The sequence below is a fragment of the Zosterops lateralis genome (assembly GCF_965231275.1).
Source record: "Zosterops lateralis genome assembly, chromosome: 1".
Taxonomy (NCBI): Eukaryota; Metazoa; Chordata; class Aves; order Passeriformes; family Zosteropidae; genus Zosterops; species Zosterops lateralis.
The window spans coordinates 38,310,211-38,334,887 of record NC_139762.1 but is presented as its reverse complement, the minus strand read 5'-3'; the positions used below and the strand labels follow the sequence as shown (position 1 = coordinate 38,334,887).

At 38.2% G+C, this 24,677-nt stretch overlaps 1 protein-coding gene across 1 annotated transcript in view; it reads right to left on the bottom strand.

The window, feature by feature from the left end:
• The window catches only part of KAT2B (lysine acetyltransferase 2B), a gene marked incomplete at its 5' end in the record, with an annotated part of 40,010 nt that overhangs the window by 11,175 nt on the left and 4,158 nt on the right, over positions 1–24,677 (bottom strand). Inside the window, 10 exons of the mRNA XM_083871643.1 lie at positions 1,635–1,761; positions 3,999–4,207; positions 5,595–5,731; positions 7,148–7,273; positions 7,853–7,959; positions 10,397–10,588; positions 12,816–12,997; positions 14,776–14,865; positions 15,370–15,515; positions 20,067–20,193. Of these exons, the coding sequence (XP_083727769.1) occupies positions 1,635–1,761; positions 3,999–4,207; positions 5,595–5,731; positions 7,148–7,273; positions 7,853–7,959; positions 10,397–10,588; positions 12,816–12,997; positions 14,776–14,865; positions 15,370–15,515; positions 20,067–20,193 (1,443 nt within the window). The remainder of the gene's footprint in view (positions 1–1,634; positions 1,762–3,998; positions 4,208–5,594; positions 5,732–7,147; positions 7,274–7,852; positions 7,960–10,396; positions 10,589–12,815; positions 12,998–14,775; positions 14,866–15,369; positions 15,516–20,066; positions 20,194–24,677) is intronic.

Here is a 24,677-nt window from a genome sequence, read left to right as displayed (position 1 = left end):
TCCAAAGTAAACAAAAGGCTGCATTTATTCACACTGCCAAGAAAGCCATAGTCATCCCTTCTGCTGTGATATGAAGAAATGTAAAGTAGAGAGGAAAGCCCATCATAATGTTTTGTTCCTGTATATGTTCCAATTTTCTCATCATGCAGACTAACAGAACACTTAGAGAAACATACATGGACTCCTTTTGGGTGCTCTGCTCTTGAAAACTGGGAAAAATTTTACTTATGTAAAAAAGCCAGAAAAATAAATTAGAAAATACAAACTTCTGATTTAATTTACAATTTAATAGCCCCAAATATGGCAATTGCCAGATAGGAAACTAAGCCACATACTGTAAAACTTAAAATTATTTTGTAACAGGTGACCAAACTACCTAAAAAACAATTCCATTTGTATGGGATAACTATTCCTGTATTTTTTACTCCAGCCTCAAACTGAATTAAAATAGGAACTTATTTTCCTAAGACTAGGCAGGTCACCCATGTGTGAACATTTTTTCTTCTCAGTTACCTGTTGACAGGATCAGCTGACTCAGAGAGAAAGGTGGGAAGGCAAATTTTTAGGAACATTCAACTGATACAGCAAAGCACCCAGAGGATAAAAGAATAAACAGTGTTTTATGCAACCTTGGGGGCAATCTGATTGGTCAGAATTATCTGCTCTATTATTTTGAAAGATTATTCCTAGAAAATCACAACACACCTTTGGCAGCCTCACCTGTGTAGCGCAGTTAAGCATAACTTAGGCATATTCTGTTAGGGTTTGCATTTGCTAAAACACTCTGACAGGTCGCTGCTTAATGTAGGGAAATGCTCCTCTCTAACATCAGAGTTGAATAAAATCAAATATAACCTGAGTGCTAACAATTGTTACAGACTTTCAATCCTACTGTGTTACTCTTTTGCACCAGGGTGTACAATTTTTGCATGTTAACTGCTATACACTGAATTAGCCCACATCTCAGCTCTTGCTTCTTGAACTGAAAATCGTGAAGCCACAGCACCATCTAAAGGCAAAACACTGAACCCGTAGTTCCACCTGTAGTAGCTGGAAAAGCTGGAGGAATCTCATATATTCATAGTGCTCTGTATTCTTTCAACACAGATGATAATTCTTAAAATTCTGAGAAAATGTTGTAGCATTAACTCAAAAAAAGAGTGTACAGAATACACTCTATGCTTATTTTGAGATGTAAAACTATACCTATTTTTTTACTATATCTCATTTAGATTGAAGTCATGTAATGTCACAAAGTGATTAAACACAAATTACTGCCCCACACAAGCAATAGAGATTTCAGCCAACCACTAGATGTTACATTACACAGAGACACAACTACTGGGGACAGAGGGGTGAAAACTCTAAGAATGGCAGCCTACTATTACTCTGCTGAGAAAAAAAATATTTAATTAATTAAATATAGGTAATCCTACTAATGATGATTCTAAATCTGCACATTTTACTTTGGATTTTGTGCATTATATTCAGAATCACTGTAAATTTCAAAATCTATTTCTGTCTGGCAACTGAGCAGTACATTCAATATGACTAAAAATATTAGGAGCACGTGCATTAGGTGAATGGGACCCAAATCCATTTAATAAACACTTGAAATGCAGAATTCTTTTTACCTTGACTTGCTCATTGGAAGTCACAGCACAGAAAACAATCTCTGTAAATCCTTGGGAAGGGAACATTCGGAAGCAGATACCACCGATAACACGACCATCTTTTATTAATGCAAGGGTTTTATGTTTCCTGAGAAGGCAAAAATAACAATCACTTTAATTCATGTACATAGTACATAAAGTACCATTAACCTTCCCTTTTTCAGAAACTTGATTCACTTCTTTCCATGATGATAATGCAATAATTTATGCCTCCTAAGTTAGCCACTTGTATCTACAGAAGAGTTGTTACTTTAATATCATGCTTTCAATATACCATAAAAGTCATCACTGTAAAACAAGCTCCTGGCCTTGCCAAGTACTCTGAGATACTCAGGTAATGCCCAATAAATAACAGTTGTATTGCTTTCATTGAATCTATTGCTGATACTTACACCATTGCACAGTTCTCAGGATGATTTTATCCTGAGTAAATTAAAAATTAATGGAGTTACAGGAGAGCAAGTCCTTTCTATGGGATTCCTGTTTCCTTGCATGCACTCGCCAGAGTTAAGCTATCAGTCTCAAATGCAGCTGACGAAGTAAGAGAGGACATTTCTTATTTCTCCCACTCCTCTAGGAATCAAGACCAGAATAAATATCTATTTCTGTTGCACTTACAGTGACTGCCAGGAAAGATGAAACAAGGTGCAATCTATCTCAACTCTTATGTCAAGGATAAGGAATTTTAGTATAATCCTCAAAGTGTGAAAACAGTGCACCTTTCTTTAGATTATTCAATACACAGTATCATATAAATCATATAAATGATACAGTTAATATAAAGATGATGTATTTTGGGGAGAAAAGTTGGTGCCAAAAGTGAGACCCTGCCAAAAAGCCCAAAGAGTTCTTATATTGTAGAACTTTGAAGAAGATTTTATACCTAATATATATATTCTTTTTTTCTTGTACTTATTTTAGTGCTTTTTACTTGTGGAATGACAGCAGCAACTCAGTAGCTTGAGCTTTTGTGGTGGATTTGTCCTGGCTGGATGCCAGGTGCCCACCACAGCTGCTCTATCATTCCTCTGCTCAGCTGGACAGGAGAGACAAAATCTAATGAAAGGCTCATGAGTTGAGATAAGAGCAGGGAGAGATAACAATTACCACCACAGACAATTACAGACTTGACTTGGGGAAATTAGTAGAATTTATTACTGATCAAAATCAGAGCAGGATGACAGAAAGTAAAACAAACCCTAAAACTACCTTTTGCCTTCTCCTTCCTGATTCTCTACCTTCTCACCCAAGCAGCGCAGGGGGATGAGGAATGGGATTATGGCGAGTTCACCACATGTTGTCTCTGTCACAGTTTCCTCCTCAGGCAGAGCAATTCTTCCCCTGCTCCAGTGTGGGGTCCCTCTCATGGGCTACAGTCTTTCAGGAGCTGCAGTCGCATGGGTCCCTTTCCATAGGGACACAAGTCCTGCCAACAAAGCCGCTCTAGCAGGTAGTGTGGGCAGCTCTCTTCAAAGGGCCACAGGATCTGCCTGGAGCCTGCTCCAGCGTGGGCTTCCCACAGGGCCACAGCCTTCCAGAAGGAATTCACCTGCTCCAGCATGGGACTCCTGCATAGGCTGTCGAGGGACACGAGCCTCCCCATGGTGTTCACCGTGGAAGGTTAAAGTGCTGGAGCAGTTCATGAAAACCGGCAGCCTGTGGGAAGGACCCATGTAGGAGAAGTTTGTGGAGAACTGTCTGTCGTGGGAGGAACCCCATAATGGAGCAGGGACAGAGCACGTGAAGTCCTTCCCTGTGGAGGAAGAACCAGCATTCACCCCATGGGAACTGACCATGGCTTTCATTCCCCCTGCCCCAGCACTGCCTGGGGGAGAAGGTAGAGAATCATGAATAAAGCTAAGCTTGGAAAGAAGGGAGACATGGGGCAAAGGTTATTTTAAGATGTAGTTTTTATTTTCTCATTATTCTACTCTGATCTGATTTCTAAAAAATTAAACTAATTTGCCCAAGTTGAGTCTATTTTGCCTGTGATAATTATCAGTGAGTGATCACTCCCTGTCCTTCTATCCAAGAACTTTGTACTTTCTCTCCCCTGTCCAGCTGAGGAGTGGAGCAATAGAGCAGGTTTCCTGGGAATCTGGCATCCAGCTGAAGTCAACCCACCACAGTCCCACAACAAGAAGCCACTTATTATTAATACAGCCACCAAGATGGCATTTGGGTACAACCCAATTAGATTGACCAGGAGTTATGAGGGCTTGAAAAGATGGCAGAAGCGTAGCACAGGCAGAGCTGCCATCCACCCCACCTCTGCTGCAAACTCCCTCTGCCTCACAGGCCAGCCCCCTCGCCAAGGATACCCACGGATCAAAGACCAAGCGGGTGATGTATTCCTTCGGCATTCGAGGCAGCTGATGGGAGAACACATTCTGCAGACCAACCAGCCACATCATGATCTTCTTGTTGGGCTTCTGGTTCAGGGAGTTGCCGACCACATGGAATTCAATCACCCCTCTGCGCTCCTCCAGCCTCGCTGCCTCATCCCGGGCCGAGTGTGCTGAGAGGAAGTTGGTCTGCACCACACAAAAAAGGAAGAAAATCACAGTTTTGAGATTTCACATTCTCTGAGAGAGCAGCCTTAATGAACAAACAAATAAAACCCATTCTCTTTTTCCAACAGAACTGCTGATTACTGTCTTTGTAATGTACCTTTGCAGAAGGGATACCATCAAATAAGCCATATGTAAGCCTACACTACAGTCTACAAAAGTCTATCTGAATTTATATTGATACAGATTAGATATTAACAACAATGGTTAAGATTCAAAAAGTTCCAAAACCTCTTGAGGGATAGCACTTATACAGTTGAAACCTATGCCACTAAGTCTTCATATTTTCTTTAGTCTTCGCCAGCTTGGGCATCACTTGTGGATTTGCCTGCACATACTGCAAATCACACATTTTAATGGTGGTGCAGGAAAAGTCGTAATTTTTTTTTTCATTTCATTAGTGCTTTCCACTATCTCTGCCACTACTGTAAGAGCCTAAAAAAAAAAAAAAAATTTAATTCCTACAGAATTTGCTGTTACATATCTAGCAATTGCATTAACAGATCTAAATGCAGATTAAATTGATACAGAAAATTTATTTAACTTATTTTTTTCAAGATCATTTTACAATGCCAAAACATCTCTGTATGCACATACTGTTTACTTTTTTGAGCAAAGTTTGGCTGCTGGGTTTCTAGTCACTGCCAGCCCCAACAGCCAGGCTGGCACAGCATTTGTAATATACAGAGCCATAAGTCACAGTACATAGTTTGAATAAGAAATGTAGGTGGTTCCAAATCTTCAGCAGTTTCTAGCTACATCTTGGCAAATGAGCTGCTGGCAAAACATAGCCTGGCAGAGAGAACAGAAGGAGGAAAAGCCAGCCAAGGAAAAAAAGTGCAATTCTGTACATGGCACAATTCCGCAATTCTGTTTGTTTTCCTCTTCCAGCCGAAAAAAAGAGCAACTAGGGAAGACAGAGCAAATAACTGTTTAGATCAGTTTCTGCACTAGAGAGAGGTTTTAACTTTGGATCTTTCATTCTGCTGCAATTCTTGAACCCTATTTAACCTCATCTTATGAGCTGTATCTATGATTAGCAATAAAAAAGCATACTCTGGAACCATTCTGTAACAAAAGCACCTTGCAGAACCTGAGATCTATGTTTTTACTATCAATAGTTTACAAGTCTCTTTGCTAACTGTATACAACCCATTTAAAAAAAACATAGAACTATTCTTCATGTTAATGATGTATTTCACCAGTATTTTTTGTTCACCTAATCATACTCTTTCAAAATCTATTTTTTTTGACAGGACTCTTAGCTCATCACATTCTATCCATGTGGAACATTTACTAAACACAGACCATTTACAAACAGACCATTTACAACACCAAGTCTATATCTCACCTCTGGCCCAAGCATTGCTGCAGGATCTGTAATTGTTGACATTACTTCGTTGATTAACTCAATAGGGATATCTCCTACAACCCTTGGTCTTTTAGAGTCCTCCAGAGAATAGGGTTCATTATTTTTTCTCTTTTCCCCTATAAAACAAAACTCAGACAAATTAGAGATAACCAAGCTGTCACAGACTAGCATTATGAAGTCTAGCACTTCTGTCATATCCTGTAGTTTATATGATGAGTTTGAGGTTGGGTTTATTTGGTTTGTTTTTTGTTTTTTTTAATCCCCATAGACAAAGAGAAATAAATGAGATCTGAAAAATATTTATCACTTCTCAATTTTCGATTTGAACTGAGGTATTAGCATAAAACAGGAAAGATGTACCTCTTTCCACTACACCTCTGTGAATTCACAGTTAAACTATTTACTTTTTATTTTTGCTTCAAAATCCTCTGCATGGAACCTCTGTGCAGCTGCCTGAGAAGGTCAGTGCTCAATATACAAATTGCAGTGCCTTTTTCTGGACAGCATGAAATCCCCCTTTTAGGATTCACTGGAACTAAGTATCCATCATATATTTCTTTCACTTCTTCTGTAAACCAAGCAGCACATACAGTCTGATGTGCCATACATATTTGAAAATCCATATAAAATTTCCAAATCAAAATATACCAAGTTAATTATAAACTGCCCTACTGCAGAGCCCCAGGTATTATAAAGCAAAATAAACTAGTTAAATTCATAGAAGAGTCCACCAAGGACTAGCAGAGGTACAGTAACAGAGACCCAGCTGCTAGCTCAAGATTATCCCACTCATCATCCTACTCATTCCCACTTCCGAGGGACAAGTTGAGAAATGACATTAAGGAAAACTGCAGTTTAGGAGCCACTCTAAGTTTTTCTGTAGACTAAAAATCTAAGACTAAGTTTCACTGAGATTAAAAATTCACTTTGGTTTTTCCTCTTTCCTTGAGGACTCGCTTTACATGAGCTTGACCTCTCTTACCAGGCTCATTAGTCCAGAAGTATTTGAAAAAGGATTTATTAGGAGAATTTATGCATCCACCAACTTTTTTCTCACAAGGTTTTTTGAGTTTGTTTTTTTTTTGACCTAACCTCATTCAAGTTTTAAATTTAACCTGGTTGGTGTGTCTGTGTTTTTCTTCACTGCTCAAATGTATGCATTTTCAGTACCTTGAAAGATTAAAAAACCCAAATGTGATGGCCCCTTCTATTCTGCTATTATTTAAATGAAACCTCTCCTCATGGCTTATAATAGATGTACTCCAAGAAAAGTATTTTTCAAAAATCTTTGACACCAGCAGACCTTTCCCCATTTTAATTTAACTTAAACATATCAATTAGTTTCTTTGCAAATATAGTTGCTATTTCTGTTAGTTAAACATTACCATAGTGGAGGAAAAGGTATGTGTGTGCAAATCTTTCAGCCAAAACACCTCAAGTTTGCTAATGCAGAGTGAAGGCAAAGGTTACCATATACTGCAACTACTGATAATATTGACAAAAGTCAAAAGGCAAGGCTCCTTCTCCATTACCTAAGTTTGGGTCAAGGGCAGAAGAAACTTTACAAGCTGGACTCATATTCCCACTGTTGGGTTGCTCCAGAGATGAAGGACTTGCACTGTATGCAACTGATCTTGCAACAGGAGGTGGACTGATAACTGCAGTGACATAAAAAACAAACATAAAAAAATCAGGCCATGGAACCCCTTCTGGTGCTGACGAAAAGACTGTCACAAGGATGGACACCCACCACCCAAAAAGTAACAGTGAACACTGTGCAACAGGGCAATGCCACCAGTTCACAAGTAGAGACATTAAAGCTTTATCTCAGTGTATTTTTCTAAACTAAATTCTACCTAAGGAGAGACTGCTGGATAATAGGGATTGCAAACATCAGGCTTGACTTGTTCGCAGTGCTGGGCAGAAGCTAAGAAAACAAACTTCCTTCACATACCTGCCAAGCCTGCTGGCATTTAGCTTCATGAAAAGGTTTTTTGTAAGGCTCTATTGAAAAGCAAAATCTCATCATTCAGCTTCATCTATCCAATTTACAGTGCTCTAAGACTGGTTGGGTAAATCAAACTCAATAAAGAGAGAAGCTGTTTCACCAATTAAGAGAATGAAACTATTATTTTAAAAGGTCACAGACTAACATCTCTCTCCCTCTAATATATATAAAGAAAAGCCCCACATTAGTCCTAAATCATGCAGGTTACCCATCACTAAATGCAAATTACCTGTCTGGATTCCCAGCTGGCCAGTTCGGGAACTAGACACCATGAAATCCTGATCCCAAATGGGAGAATTCTGGCTGTATACTTCTTCTTCCAGCATAGACAGAAACCTAGGCACAAAACCAGGCAAAATATAAACTTAATGGGATCATTCCAAACAGGTTCTTTTTCAAAATAAGCACTTGCAATGTTTTTAAATTAAAAACATTTGCTAAGTGAGTAAAAAAATGCTGTTGGCCAATGCTATTAAAAAAAACCCCACACATGCAAAAATCACGAGCCAGAGTAGACATGAAGTACCCTAATTCAGTAGAGTGCTTTCACTTATGAAACCTTACCTCTGATTAAAAGCAATAGTTATCTAATTTGCAAGTGCAGAAAAAACCAGCTACAAACTACATTTACAGATCAAAACTCCACTAATGAGAAAGCTATGAGTTGATTTGTTATACAATGATGGCAAAACATGTCTGTTTTGATAAACCAGTATTTTGCAGATGCATTTGCTTTCTGTCTTTGATAAAATCCCAGTGTTACTAACAATGCTCTTAGGAAGATATTTTCATTCCTTTAAGTGTCTCAGTGTAACATTTCATTGCATATTTGTGGTTGCATAACAGTAGCTTTCGCCTTACTTTGGTACAGTTACAGAAAAAGCATGATTTTAAACCTCTATTAGCATTGTTATATTCCACAGATCAGACTCTCCAGCACACTCACCCTCTCAGGGCTAATACATCAATTCCCTCCCAGCAGAAAGACAGCTGCTTATCCTATGTTGCACAAAAGGGTTTTTCAGACCAGAAAGTTGACATGGCATATTTCTACTCTCTGGAGTCTTCTATATATATGGAAACTGTTCAGCTGAAACCAACAGGACTGTTGAGTAAATCTTCCTTGAACAAGATAGGGATTTTCAGGATCAAGCCAGACTCTGCACTGTATATATAGGACAGCTATACCTAAGCAATATGCCATGTTTGCTGTTGCCTATACAGGTGACAATGGCTAAAAAGTTTATAACAGTGACCTGACCATCTGTGACAGAGCAGGAAAAATTCAACTTTAGCCAAAGCTCCATTTCCAGGCAGCACAGAGGCTCTGCCTTCATCCCCTTTAGCAACTACTTCCTAGGTATGCACAGACACAACTCGTGGGTGCTCCCTTTGCCCAAAAGGAGAGCCCAGGGCAGAGGGGAGCCCTGTGCCAACACCAGGCTCCACACCCTGAGACACAGCTCCTCTGCAGGGGTTCACTCAGCACAATGCCAGAGGAAAGACAAATCCTTCAGATAAGTACAGTCCATGAAAGATTTAAAACGTTATTCATACTTCCCACAGATCATCTGCAAACAGTACTTGTCTTTTTTTCCCCAGCAGAATATCAAAAGAAATTGCAGTGAATAATAATGCTTTTCAAATTACTGCAAAAGGCAGTGAAAACAGGGGCATATGCACACCTACTTCCTCCACACATCTGCTGTTTGCATCAGTGGGGTGTTAAGGCCTTTTTTATATCTGTTTCAGGACTAGATCATGATCCTGTTCCCAGACATGCACAGATATTCCTGTATCCATAACACCTATCCCAAAGGTAGTGTATATTTTTCAAAGTGGTAAAATAAACTACTAATAATAGTAGGAACTTAGGAAAGTTCCTATTGTTTTTCATTCCCTGGGCTCTAACCCATCTTCTGGCCCAACACAGTAGCCTGCATAGATAGCATCAGTGCCACCAGGTCTTCTGTAGGTTCAGTTCATTTCTTGTTAGGAGGGGCAGGCTTTTAAAGTCTGACTTGGAGAACCAAGCTACCTTTGTAAAATAAGGATATTTTTAAAGTGGTACACTATTTTTACAGGAATCCATTACAATGAATGATCCTGTCATCATCACTACCCTTCTTTATCACCAGTAAAATGTTTGAAATTAAGGACTGCCAAAGTTAAGCATGTTTCAATATCCCTATAGGTAATTATTGCTGTTTTATTGTGAGAGACTGTCATCAACATTCCAGTACTGGAAAAGATACTCAGTATGAAATTTATGAGTTTAGGATTCAATGATGCAGTTTTATACTGACTCCTCTCTAATAAACCCATCTCTTCTAGGGGTGGGGTAACTATTTTGTTCACTATTACAATGTTGAATTAAACTGAAATTCTAATAAATTCTGTGCAACACCCTCCTTTTTTTTAATGCTCCATCACCAAAGCAGATTGCAAGCATATTTTTGGAGGTCTGGACCTAGACTGTTTCCAAGGACTGAAGAAAAAGAAAGTAATTGATCTACAATACCTGCTAATAGGCAAAATGCACAATCCTCTGACAATATTAATAATTTTTTTCATAAAGTGAACCCTAGGATAAAACAAAGCAAGCAGTTGTGTACATAAAATACACTAATTTAAGTTATCACAGTAAAGAAAGCTGCAGTATCCAGTTGCTACTGAATAAAAAGATAAATTATTTTAATTTGGAGGTAATTTCTTCCTTTCCACAATGAAGTTGCTGGTTAACTTTGAATGCAGGCACACTGTGACTCCTTACTTTGGAAAATGAGTGAGGATTAGTGTTCGTTTTTCTTGAGGAAGCTTGTCTTTTTCTTGCCTGGCCTGCTCCAACAGCTGTCGTCTCATTACGGTAAAAACAGAGCGAAGCAATGTCCTACCAAAAACCTGGGTGGTTTCATACCGAGGTAGACTGTCACAAAACTGAGGGACATTGCAATAACAAAGCCACCTGTAAAGAGGAAACAAGCCAGATAATTATCACCATCTAACATATGACTTGATGCAATAAAACCACTACCCACATCATTTGTAATGCAGCTGAGAGCTATATGACCATATAAATCAGTTCCACTTCAAGGCTGGACAGAGTTAAGCAGCATTTATGCTGCCCAGTTTTTTAGAAAAATGACAACCAAGCACTTTTAAGTTTCCATATATTCTTTTTCTCTGCAGTCTAGTTTACACAAAGTGTTCCTGTTCCAAACAATTATCATAGATTACAGAAAATTCATGGGTATGTCAGGGATTCTCTCCACAGTTCATTCATTCAGCCTCACACATCTCCTGCCACTGACTCCAAACCAAAGACCCTTAGCATAGCCTGTTCTACCCTCTAAACTTTTACCTTTCCTCACATAGAGGCCAAATGGGTGGCACTTTTAACCACCTCCATCCCAATCCAACTGAATTCCCGCCCTGTTTTTCCACTTGTTGGCTTTTTTCCATTATAGTCTGACTTGTTACTCTTTCATTACCAGTCCATAATAAACTTTGCACTAAGGAAATTACAGTATGTCATGCTTCTTTTCTAGGAAAAGAGATTATGGTACCAAAGAGACAACTCAGGAGTACAATGTCTATGTAGATCACAATACCTGTTAATCTTATGAACAAGATTTTGATATCTGTGTGTAAGTGAGCAGTCATTGGTATCTGGAGCTTTAGCAGAATCAGACCACAACCATTATGAAAGCTCCAGCAATGAAAAGAAAATATTAGGAATTGGATGCAAACATACGGTGCTGGATCCTGCACACATTTCCTCATCCAGACCCAAAGTACAGCCTGTCTCGAAATGTTCTCCCAAACTCTTGTGCCTTAATCTTTGCAAACATGAGTTGCAAAAGAGTTGTGAGATAGAGCTGTTCACAGACCTCTACTCCCTGTTCTTGGCTGATAAAGCACAGCTCTCAAAACACAAGAATGCATGTGAAACTCTGATACAGTTTCACGCAAATCCTCAGGTTCTCAAATTAAATTGGTGACTGCAAAAATTCAGGTATGCCCATGGTACACAGTAGCACCCTGAGCAATGCCTCAGACAACACAGAGGAGAGAAGCTCACAATGACAAGTGAGAGATAGGAAGAGCACTTTGGGTTGGGGGGACTGTAGGGACTGTGGTCAAGATAGCTGAGAAAACACAAGTGACAAAATAATTAACAACAAAAAGCCACCAACCAGAAGCAATGAACTATCAATTCCTAATAAGATTTAACTCCTACCACCCCTAGCTGACACTGATTATCACAAATAAATGGAGGTCAAACATCCACCAAATATAGTCTCAAGAGCACGATGGATTATAAGTGCCCTTTATGGCAGTTACTCGAGGTGACAGGACATCTGGACAGACACAGTGCTGTCTGCTCTGTCACTAGCCAGAGTCTCAACTCACACCAGATTTGCTGCTGCTCTCCTTCATGGAGAGATGTGTGAGAGCAAAGGCCACCAGGAAAGCAGCCAGAAGGTGGTGCTCACCCTTGGCCAGCAGATATGCCCAGGGCGTTCCTGAGAACAGCGTGCTGACAGAGGTTAACTACCTGCTGCCTGACCAGCAGGACCCTGAACTGCTCTCACTGTGCTCACTGAAAAAGGCACTGCGCTTTCTTGTGAGAAAAAGAAAATAAAGAGACATGTCTTTTTCTCCTAGCTCCTCATCCTCCAGCAACTGAGTTATTCCTTTGAATTCTAGCAACGCATGAAATGGTCATAACAAGAACTATAATTTTAAGGAACCTAGTAATATCTGTTCCCCATTTAGCATTCAAGCCCTTGCAAAATTAGTCTGATTTTTCAACTCCTCTGTGATTTCATTCCAAACATTGCTTCTTCTCTCTTTTTCTTTTTCAAGTTGAATAATAAATAGGGATCTTACATGAGGCCCATTTCTTAAGACTGAGAGCACTTCACAAACACAGACCTTGCAAAAGCATTGTTAGATACAAGTGTTCCAGCCTCTATGTCCCGTTCTTGGCTGATAAAGCACATATCTCAACACCCAAGGATGCATGTGAAACTGATACAGTCTCACTAAAACCATTATGTTTATATGTTAAATCCACGGCTGCAAGAATTTACAAGGTCCATCTACGGCATAAAGATACTGGCGTACTCCTGAAGTTTGAACATGCCCTATTCATAAGGAATACTCTTAACAAGCAAAAGCAGCATTACCTGGTATAATTCACTTTATACCCCGCAATATCATCATTGGGTGATCTTAGTCTTCGTTGAGAAGGAGTCTCCAGGTGCCAGTAGTTAATGCGGTTCAGAAACATTTTAGCCAGTTCCACTATTGTTTGCCTTTCCTTCGAGGGTAAGTGGCTAAATTTGTACTGCACGAAATTATTCACACCCTTGAAAAGTAAGAAAATTCTGTTTTAATAATTTAATTATTAAATTAAATTAATTCTGTTAATTCTGAATTAATTTAATTATGTTTAATAATTTAGCCTTAATTTTTATAGGAGTGTCCTCAAACATTCCTTACTTTATGTTTATCATGAACTTGCATTGTGTAGGAAAGAAAAGAAATATTGGAGACCATGAACTCCTTGCTCAGTTACTCATGCAGATGCCACAAGCTGGTACCCGTGTACACTGCAGGAGGCACATCAAGGTATTTTTAACCTACTCTCAGCAGCTGATGGAAAAGGAAAGAAGAAAAAAATTCCTTTTTTCCTTCCTCCTCAAAGTCCATGAACACAGAATGTTCTGGTAGTACTGGTTTCATCTATACATAAATCAACTATCACCCTCAAAACTCTCCAGCTACTTTTCAGTAATAGATTGGGGTTTATGGACTTCTACTTCAGTTTATATCTACAAATCATATTATTCATATTATTTCTTCAAGAAGTCTTAATACTTCACAATCATGTCTCCTCATTGCACTTTGGACACTGTCCAGTTTGAAGAAAAATCTACTGAACATGATTAAAATGGGTGACTATAGTGCTGCAACACATATTTTATAAATCCATTATAATATCAGTGCTTAACAAATTATTTTATTTAGTAGTGTGGCTGAGCTGCCATTGAAAATTGAAAATATTGGTCTTTTTTAAGGGAAAATTATTTAAAAATAAGCTGTAAGAAGAATTACCCTTTAATCTCTATGGTCTATTTTCTTAACCAACTTGAACATTATGAAGAATTTGACAAAAGATTGCATTGTACAAAACCTTTTTAACAGTGTATTTTAAGGATTAGGAACCTAGGGGGATTACAAATTTTTTGTTTATACTCAAATTAAAGGAGAACTTAAAGTGAAGACTTCTCAGAAATTCAGTAATAAAGTGGTTTGATCTTTCTAAATTATAAGAAGTGAGAGTTGCAAAGAAATAATTACTACACATAACAGTCTTCACATTTAAATGATCCTGTTTAACAATAGAACATCCATTCATCCCCAGATGGGAAAACATCGAGCTCCTGTTTCAGCGAGGTATGTGAATCTCTGCATAGTCTCACTGGAGATCACGGGCCCACTTGTCTGCCAGAAGTGCATTCTTAGGAGCTTGCTTAACCAAAAACTGAACTTGTCATATGTTCTTTATCTACTGAGAGTCACAAAAGCCTCAATTATTCTTTGGTTTCAGCTTTGTTTTTCTCTTGTGTACCCTTTGAAAGAGAAGGCTATGATCTCACTGAATTGGACTGTAACATTTTTCTTGATATACAGAAGGCGAGTGTCATTTTAATATTGGATTTCAAAACTTCAACAGCATTTTTCATCACTTGAAACAAAGAAAGATTAGAACTGCCCACATAAAAGTATCATTTCCAGTTGATTTTCTAAACCCACAAAAAAGTCAGTTTCATTAAAGCATAAGACCAACGATGAGAAGTCAAATAATGTAACTATTGTACAAACGCTAAAAGCAGAACCAACAGCAACCTCCTATAGCCCCCTATTTTGCCCTAAGCAGAACACAGAAATATCTGCAAAGTGCCTTAAAGATGCCCTGTTTTCAAAACCAGTTCTTACATTTAAAAAAGAAAAACAAACTGCAAAAAATACCAAAACAAACAAAGCTTCCAAACCCCCACCAAAAAAATTTTAAAACTATGCAAATAAACAACAAAAAAAACCCCACCATGCCACGACAAAGCCCACATTTTGACTCTTTACCTGCTCAATGCTAGGCTTCTCAAATGGGGGACTTTCCAAAGATCCTTCTACTACAGGTTTTCCCATCTGTAAAATGCACTTCCTCAAAAGCTGTTAAAAATACACACATTTTTAAGAGTCAGTATATTTTCATACACAGTGTCAATGGAAGTCACAAGGGCACAACACACTGTCAGCAGTGTTGATTTCTCCTGGCTATATATCTGCTTGTTTAATCACCTGAATTTGTAATTACTAAACTTCACTGTGAAATCACCTTCTCTGAAATGCATGCAAGAGACTCCTCTGAGGAAATGCAAGCAGCAGCTAAGTTACCATTCATGTCAACTCACTCTTCTTGGTATGTCAGTGACTTAAGGTTGCAGTTTATACACAGGATTCAGGGTCAGGTCCCCAACCATCTGGATGACTTTTGGAATAAGAATCAGTACATTGCAAGTACCAGAACATCCAGCCCACTGTTACTCAGTAGAGCATCATCCTAGAGAAAACTGTCTTGGAAGATGAAGTCAATCCATGCCCGAGCAGCAATGAAACTGGCTTATGTGTGAGAAAGTGAAAAATCTGAAAAGATACTCCACAAGTTCAGCTTACTTTGAACAGGTAAAAATAAACTTGCTTGGTGTCTGCATCTTCTTCTTTGTGGACACAGGTGAACAGATATTCCACATCCAATACAATCCCCAGGAGCCTGTTCATTTCTTCTTCAGACACATTCTCCAGGTGAGAAACATGGGCAGCTAAACAAAATAAAAACCCAAACTTGTAAAAGGCTACTGAGAGAACCCATAGCACAACTATAGCTCAAGAGATCTCCAGTGAAGCCTTATCTGTAAAGGCACTGATCCTGTAATAACCCACTTTAACAGAACACATCAGAGATAACTGAAAGCTGTGTGACATCAGAACAGTTTGTAAAGGCTGACCAAGGGTGGTAACTTCCACAGCAGAGGAATGGCAGCTGGTTGGAATCACATAATCTGTTAACACTTAAAGCAGACTACACAAGTCCTGCTTTTATTAATACGTTGCACTATATAACTAACTACATACATTTTTGTCCTAGAGCTATGTCTTTGAGATAAGGTTTCTTGCGTCAAGAAAATAAATCCATAATTTCCATAAATTATGTAATCCAGATGTAAGCAGCACCTTATTTTGTGAAGAGTGAGAAAAAAAACAGTTCCAAAAAACACCTTATTGTTTTAAACTGGGCATTATTGGCCAAGTCCCTTGCTTTCATATCGAGTAAGATCAAACTGTGCTTTATGCACACATTAGATTAACAAAGACTTTGCAGACTGTATGTGCTCTTTGGTTCTGAAGTTTACAAACGCCACAATTTCCAAGTGACAAACTCCCTTTTATCATCTCCAAAGGTAAATATAGTTTCACATCTGTAATTTTCAAAAGCTTGAGGCTTCTCCCTGTAAAGCAGGACATTCAACTCAAGCTGGTTTGAACAACTGGCCCCGGGAAGAAGGACGACAGTATAAAACAAAAAGTCAACTCTCAGAAAGAAGATATTTGCATTACAAAAAGCTATGATTTTGGCTGACTCCAGGCCAATGTAGCTGGTATGCATATCCTTTCCTCTGAAAGGACAAAATATCCTTTCAAAGAAAGAGAAAAATACTTTTAACTTCGGGTGTATAAGCTTTTTATATTTCTTTCTTTTTATATGTTAATAATTTTTATCTATATTTACTTCTTAAGATTAACATATCTTTTCAATGGAAGTCTGACTCCTTAGTTGAGGAGCTAGTGAGGAAAAACAACACTTGACTTGAAAACGATCATATTTATTGGCCACCTAGCAAAGATAGTTTGTTTTGAGAAGTTTATTATGACACCAAAATATTTGAATTCAATACCTTTATTCGGCTTCAAGTAAAAGCACACTGTAATGTAGACCTTTAAAAATATGTCAGCAACTGTTTCCACTTAAATTAAAATTATTAATATAGTGTCTTAGGCACATGGCCATCATGAGCTTCCTTTGAGGATAAATATCCAGTATTCTGGGTGGAATAAAATTATTTAGCTTCTCTCCGTAAGACAGGTGTGAAAGGTTAATATCCTCCTAGAGGAGCTTTACATTAGAAACTGATAACATACCAAAGAAACCTTGCCTTCAACAAATGAATAAAACATCAGCATAAGAAGCCATTTCTATGCAGTTTCCATAACAATACTGAACCTTGACTACCTAATGGTGTTTAAACATTTTATTAAACTAGACAATTATTACCCATACTGTGAATCTAAAAGTTAAGTGTATTACCAGCACGTATTTACCAAAGAGACACCAATGCCAACAAACATTCTTTCTTCAGATGTCCACGGCCCATAACCAAACTCTGTGGCCATTAGTAAGTGTTTTATTAGAATTAAAGCCTTAGTACACTGACATCAAATACTGCATCACTCTTGACTAGAGTTACACAGTCTCAATCACATGCACTGCCCAACTGGTGCACCCTTCTTCAGTTTCTGGTATGCCCCCAAAAAAATTTAAATATCAGATGTATAGGTTGCTAGAGCATGCACAAAAAAGCAAACAGAAGGAACAAAGCTCAGTGATAGGAAGACCTGAAACTTCAGCAAGCAAGAACCAGAGTGTACAAATGAGGAACAGTGAAAAAACAGGTCAATGAGGAATGTGTCCACAGGCTAGTTCAAAACACTAAAACCAAGACATACCCAAATATGCTATGTGAAGGTGCATAGCAAGAACGGAAGATAGTGATGGGGGGAAAAAGAGACTTGTATATGGTGTATTGGCACATCAATTAACTAGTTTTAAAAGTGACTCAAGGCTGACAATGTTTACCAATTAAAAAATGCACCCTGCAACACAGGAGAAACAATCAAATAGAAAGAATAGTCTTTGACTATGCAACACCTGGTCTCATGGCTGGTGGACAGTGAATTGTCCCAGCATCTAATCCAGTGTTAAAAATCACCCAAATAAAATAAATATTCATTAAAACAATCACATTGAGCCAAACTCTGGGACTGAGCACCAAAAGGATGAATAAGTTGTAGATAAGTAGACAATAATACACACAATCAAAGAGATTTATGCACCAAAAGCTGCACTGGCTTGAAGATCAACCCACACCTCCAAAAAGAGACATCTCAAGCAAGATAGTACGTATGATTACCTCTGGATGAAAAAAAGAAATTCTAGAAAAGAAAAAAAAAATCCTACATTTTACATCAGATACAGGTTTAACCAGCACAGGAATTTCTTCATTGCTACTTCAATGGCTTTCTGAGAAGAAAAAGCAGCACAGCTAATGTGAAGCCCACACACCTTGTGGTAAAGCTGGTTTTAAAGGTATTCAGCAGAAACACACTAATTTAGAGGAGATGAATAGGAAAATTATCTTGAAAAACACAGCTGAAAGACATATTTTTCCAGTAGTATGAGGAAGCACACAGCAACTCATTTTATCTATTTTAAATGAAACATATTCCTCATTAGCTGCAGCCAGAAGAAGTCTTTTCTAAAAAGAGCTGTAAATAAAAATACAAATTCTTGATAAAATACTTTTGCTGGTTTTACAGTACTGGTTTTCCCTGGTTCCCTAGCTAAAGAATGATTTAATATTTTTAATAGACCAAAATCAGGCCCAGCTTTTAGAAGAGCTGAGCTTTCCTACAAAACACAAAGCATCCATAAATTCTGCTGAAGATCAGAGAACTGACAGGCACATCTTGCAAGTTTCAAAAAACCAAAACCAAAACAAATAAAAAAATTAAAAAAAAAAAAAAAAATCAAGAAAAAGCTCTTTCTTCAAAGGCCAGGATTGAAAGGATTGAGTAACACAAGCCACCCTAATTACACAAGCAGAAGCAGCAGAAAGAAGCTGTGTGATGAAAAGTTGAAACTAACTTGGCTAAAGTGACTGAATTTTCTGTGATAATACGCATTTGTTAATCTCCTCCTGCAAGCAAACTTAGAGATTTGGAATATCAGGAAAAAATTCTGCTGAAAAGCCTAGAAATAAATCACACGTATAAAAAAGAGGAGAGTATAAAAAAGTATAAAAGAGAATATAAAAAAGAGGAGAGCAGAAGTTGAGATAAATTTCATGCAAAAAAAAGAAAAAAATCCATTCAAAGTACAATCTTTTTTCAAAAATAAAATAATAAGTGATCTATTGTGAAGGTTTTTAATTTTCCCTTTTTTTTATTTCATTGTCCTAAGTTTCGGGCAGCAACAAAAATTAAATAGTAACTTTCTTTTCAATTAGTTCTGAATTTTATTTTAGCTGAATTTTTATTCAGTATTTGCTAAGAAGGATGTGGATCTATGATGGAACAAGTCGAGAGGAGGGCAATGAAGGTGATCTGAGGGCTGGAGCACCTCTCCTATGAAGTCAGGCTGAGAGTGTGGGGTTGTTCAGAGCAGAGAGGAGAAGGCTCCAGAGAGATCTCAGAGCAGCCTTCTAGGACCCAAAGGTGGCTCACAGGAAAGCCAAAGGGGGACTTTTTCAAGGACATGTAGTGACAGGACAAGAGGTAGTGGCTTTAGATTGGTTTAGATTAGATATCAGAAAAAGGTTTTTTTAATTATGAGGGTGGTAGAATACTGGAACAAGTTGCCCAGAGAGGTGATAGATGCCCCATCCCTGGAAACATTCACGTTCAAGTTGGCTGGGGCTCAGAGCAACCCAAACTAACAGAAAATATCCCTGCTGACTGTAGGGGGCTGGAGTAGATGACCTTTAAAAGATCTCTTCCAACTCAAACTATTCTGTGATTCTGATATATACAGAAATAGCCATCAGCTTTTATTTTGGATGAATATAAATTCTTAAAATAATAATTCAGTGATTCAGCACTCTTTTTCAGGCCCTGTGGGTAACAAATTGTTATTTATTCTAAGTCTGAAAAACAAAACCAAAAACCACAACAGTATTTAACAGCAGACCTTGAGCAGCTTCCAAGACGTGCAAGCTCTCTGCACAATAACCTAGACCATGTTATGATGTACAACTCTAGTTTTATTTTCTGTAACACATAAGACATGGCTCTTTTTGTAGGTAGGAGTATGTGCTTTAGCAATGTTCTGGAATATTTTATACTTTGTTCTAAAGTAAGGAAACATGTTATACAGCCTACAGGAAAGATTCATTTGCCTTGGGCAGATAAAGCTATGTAAGGTTAAGGCATATGAACACAAAGTATTAAAATTGTTACAGGTGAGGAGGATGAGGAGGAGGAGGAGGATGAGGAGGAGGAGGAGGAGGAGGATGAGGAGGCGGAGGAGGCTCACTCACCCAGCGCGTGGCTGCAGCTGCGGCAGGGCTCGCCCAGGCTGACCCCCGCCTGCTGCAGCTCGGCCCGCGGCGGCGTGGGAGGCGGGTTCGGGTTCTTCCAGCCATTGCATTTACAGGATTCCTCGGCCTGAAATCAAAGCAAAGGGATATCGATCAACGCCAGAAAACACAGGAACTCGCTGAAACAAAAGCAATACAAGTTGGGTGGGTGCTTTTTTTGTTTGTTTTGTTTTTTTGGTTTTTTTTTTTGTTTTGTTTTTTGTTTTTTTGTTTTTTTTGTGGTTTTGTTTTGTTTTGTTTATTTGTTTGGGGGTTTTGTGCGAGGGAGCTCAGAGGAGTGGAGTTGGGGAGTTTCGCTGTTGTTTCGTTTGCATTTTTATCTACCACATTACTAACCTTTAATTTCCGGAAACGAACAGAAATAGAGTAGTATCCCGAAGAGAGAGATTAGCAGAGTTTGGTAAGCAGAATACGTAACAAATCCTGGCTAGTTTCCTTTACAGAAAGCCCTCTGAAACTCTACTGAAAAAGGTATTCAAATATTTACTAGTAAATCGGCATTTACAGATCTGCCATCGAGACGGATTTAATTATTTAAACACATAAACAGGTTATCTAACAGGCAACACATTCGTCACTGCCTCACCAGCTACACTGGCACCAAGGAATCACACAGCTGAAACCAAGCCCATGACAACCAGGCAGGGTTAACTAATGCTGAAATAACCAAACAATAAATGCACTATTGGAGAAGGCTGTTTAAGGCAAGCAAGGCTTGGCCACAAAAGCAACAGTTGCCAAAGACAGCGACACTTCCACTGCAACCTGCTACTTCCCCTAGAAAGTTACTTACACTCACTGAGTGTGAAACAGCCAAAGCAGCCAAAAGGGAAGACCATGAAGGGAGAGGTTGTGACTTTGGTAGTCGTGTCTCAAAACATTCAGAAGTTCAAAGTTATCCAAAGAGCAGCTTTACAGGAGGGGATGGGATTTTCTTCTGCATGTCCAAAGGATGTTGGTTATTCTAACATCATTCATACATCTATTTGAAGATCTAATTGGAAAGAAAGCCTCCTTCTCTACTCTTCAGAGATATCTGTGCACTGGGCTGTAGAAAGATACTGATGAAATTGCACTGCCGAGACCTCAGTGAGGAAAGTATGCCAATTGCTGCATAATATTTATGGCTGAAACAATCTTAGTAGGAAAAATTGTGATGGTAATATATGCAGCACTAATGTATCATTTTTCAAAACTGATTCTGCATACATTTAGTGTGATCTATTTCAGGAACCTATTTCATTTTCCTTTTAAGTTTCCAAATCCCATCCTACCTAAGAAAGAAGAATCCAGGAGAAGCAGAAAGGATCACAGCTTGACAGCTCCTAACACTGACAGCTTTGTAAATGGCTGGTAAATTATTCTTTTAAACTCATTTCAATATTCAGTAACCTGAGAACCAAGAAAACTGCTGCCTGCAGTTTGCTGAGCACCACATGATGTTTTTACCATCCCTGAGGCTTAAGCATTTATCCAGCTGGGCTGCTGGCCCGGGGCGGTCTGGCAGCCACCAAGGGCTGTGAGCAGCATTTTCTGTAGGCACCGGGATGACTCACAAATCCACCTGCAAATGCCCAGCAAAACCATTTCCACATATTTCCCTTGAAAAAGGGACAGCCTCCGTGGCCTCCTGGCTCTCCAAACCCACTGAGTGGGTACAGGCCACCTGCCAACCCATGCATTTATAAAGTGAAATCAGTGAGGCTTCAGGATGAAATGAGAGGAAGATTAAAACAATTTGTTTTTTCTAAGTCTCATAAAACGCAATCTGAAAAGATTTATGGTGTAGTTTATGTTCTTTTTCTATCATGTTTTCTGTGAGTAATATGACTGGCACAGAACTGAAGGCAGCCCAGTGTAATTTTATAATTCACGGGCATCAGGCCAGTTGTGTTTGTCATCCAGCCCTACCAGTCCTCAAAGCCAAATGGACTTGAGAGATCAGTGACTGAGGGATACCTGCAAACCACAGATGCAAGGACTCTGGACATCTGGGAGATGACACAAAACCCCTTATTTTCAATTAGCTTTCCAATGCAAAAACGATGCCAAATAAACTATACACATTTGTTTGGTGAGAAAGGCAATGTTGGCATGAAAGTTTTTGCATTTAATACAAGGACAGAGAAATTGTCAACAAAAAAAGAAAAAAATCTAAAAATTAGATTACTGACAAAGAAAATGCAAGAGACAATTGTGAAGGAGTTGTCAAACAAAAGAAAAAGGATTGAATATTATTTTAGGAAAGTAAGATTTGACTCTTTCCATGCAGCTGTCTGAACAAATGTTCAACACTGTAAATTACTGACCTATCACCATGCTTATTATTTATTGCCTTAAATCATGCCACAATGAGGGATATCCAGAACTTCCTCCTAAAAACAGGCACAAGCTTTTTGAGATTTTCTTCTCTGAGTGGAAGCAGTATGTCACAGAAGCTCACCGAAAGTGTTTACTATCAAGCCAAAAACTATAAACAGTGAGTAACTATGTAAACTTTAGCATCACATCACAATTAACAGCAAAGATGCAAACAGATGTACGAATCGTGACAACAGCTCAGTTAAACTGACAAAAAATAAATATCAACCCACTCACAGAAGAATAAAACCAAACATGTTCAACGGCAATTTTTTTTCTGCTCTTGTTAGTATGTCCTCACCAGATCTTTTTGCAACAGGTGTTAATTGGTATTGTTCTAATTATTCTAGAGACCTTAACCAACCAACCAACCACTAGGGTGGGTTTTTTCAGTTAATCTCTATAAAACACCAGAATCAGCAAAAATGTTCTGTTAACCAAGGCAAAACAGAACCTAAAAAGGTCCTCTTTAAAACTTAAGCTTTCATAGTAGATGTTGACAGTGCAAGTATTTTGCAGTGAATATGGAATACGCATTCCTCAGTGGCTTAAATTGCTGAGTTGTTTTAAATCTTCCACAGCATTTTGTTCATTCAATCCTTTCTTTGACTATCTTTGGCTTTTTCTTTTCTTTTTTTTTTTTTTTTTAATGTCACTCATCTGCTTTTCATTAGAAAATAAAGTATGACTTCACCTCTGCAAAAACTTAAATTAAGATCAAAACAGTTTTGAAGGAAGGAAGGAAAAGTATTTGAACTAGCACATCCAATCCTTGAAGCCTTGTTTTCTGGGACATCTGCAGAGCTTTGATAAATCTACTGTAGAACAATGGGGACTTCAGCCCTAATGAGGCAAAATAGTGACTGTCATCTTTGCAGGCCCAGGGATCATGAACACCACACCTTCACTGTTTTTTAATAAAATTGGATAAAATAAAACATAACAACTACATGCTTTTCCTGCCCCCTCCCCCCCCCCCAAAAAAAACCACCCAAAAAACAAAAACAAAAAAAAAAACCAAAAAAAAAAAAAAAAAAAAAAAAAAACAAAAAAAAAAAAAACAAGGAAAAAAATTGCAGAAATTACATGCATTTTGCACTGCAGCACATCACAATTTCAATTTTCTCTTTAACTTCTTCCATGTTTGGTGGAATGTTACAATGGGAGAAATCAAACTGCCCACTAGCTCTGAGCAGTGAAAGCTATAACTCTAGGCAAATTAAAGTTACCATTTCCTTTAGAATACTGAATACACTGATAGGTCAAACATGGACAGTGAAAAAACGCAGCACATTTTAACACAAATTGTCAGTATTTTATTTAAAAAGGAAGCACCTGAAAGTTACAATATTGCACATATCTCATCCCCTTTTAAGTGAGTTTCAGCTGTCCAAATAATAAAGAATAAATGAAGAATGTTACAATAACCTATGGACTAAAATATCCCTCCCCCTTTTGGATAGCAAAATAAGCCTCAGAATGAGCAAACTTCAAGCTAACTTAATTACAAGGTAAAAGACCCCAACGGTTCTAAATTGAGTTTCAAAGAGCTGCTGCGCAGGATTTTTCTTTCTAGTTTAAAATCATACAGGTTACCCTATTTGGTAATTGAGATGCAAAGCAGGCTCAACTGATTATACACAGGACATTACAGATCTTCTCCATTTCCAGCAAGTGTAATTACTCTAGAAAACACCTTCTTCCTCCCAATACAAAAGACGTGTAAAATATTCTATAAGCTTTTTCCTGCCGGCAGCAAGCTCAAAATGATGACTTTATCAAAGAGTATCACATAAATGATAATAAATACATTGTTGAACTTAAATAATATATTTTTCCTGCTCGTATGTCCAGTATCCAAGGGCCAGACAGCTGGACACTACTCAAAGAGCCGCTCATATGTATCAGGAAATTAGCTGACCCATTTAACAATACAAAATAAGCACTTCAGTGGGCAGCTCAAAGGGCATGTTCTTCATTTATTGATTGATCCAATTATTTTATTCCCTGTACTTTCCAGTTTCACTTACAGAAGAGAAGCAGGCTACCATATAAAGCTTTTATTAATAGTAAGCAGCCAGTTCCTACCTTGTAAACTTAATGGTAGATTTCCTATTTAAAGGAAGATGCTTTAATTGGACCTGTAAGACATTATAGAACAGATTCACCGCACAGTGAAAGTCATAAGAA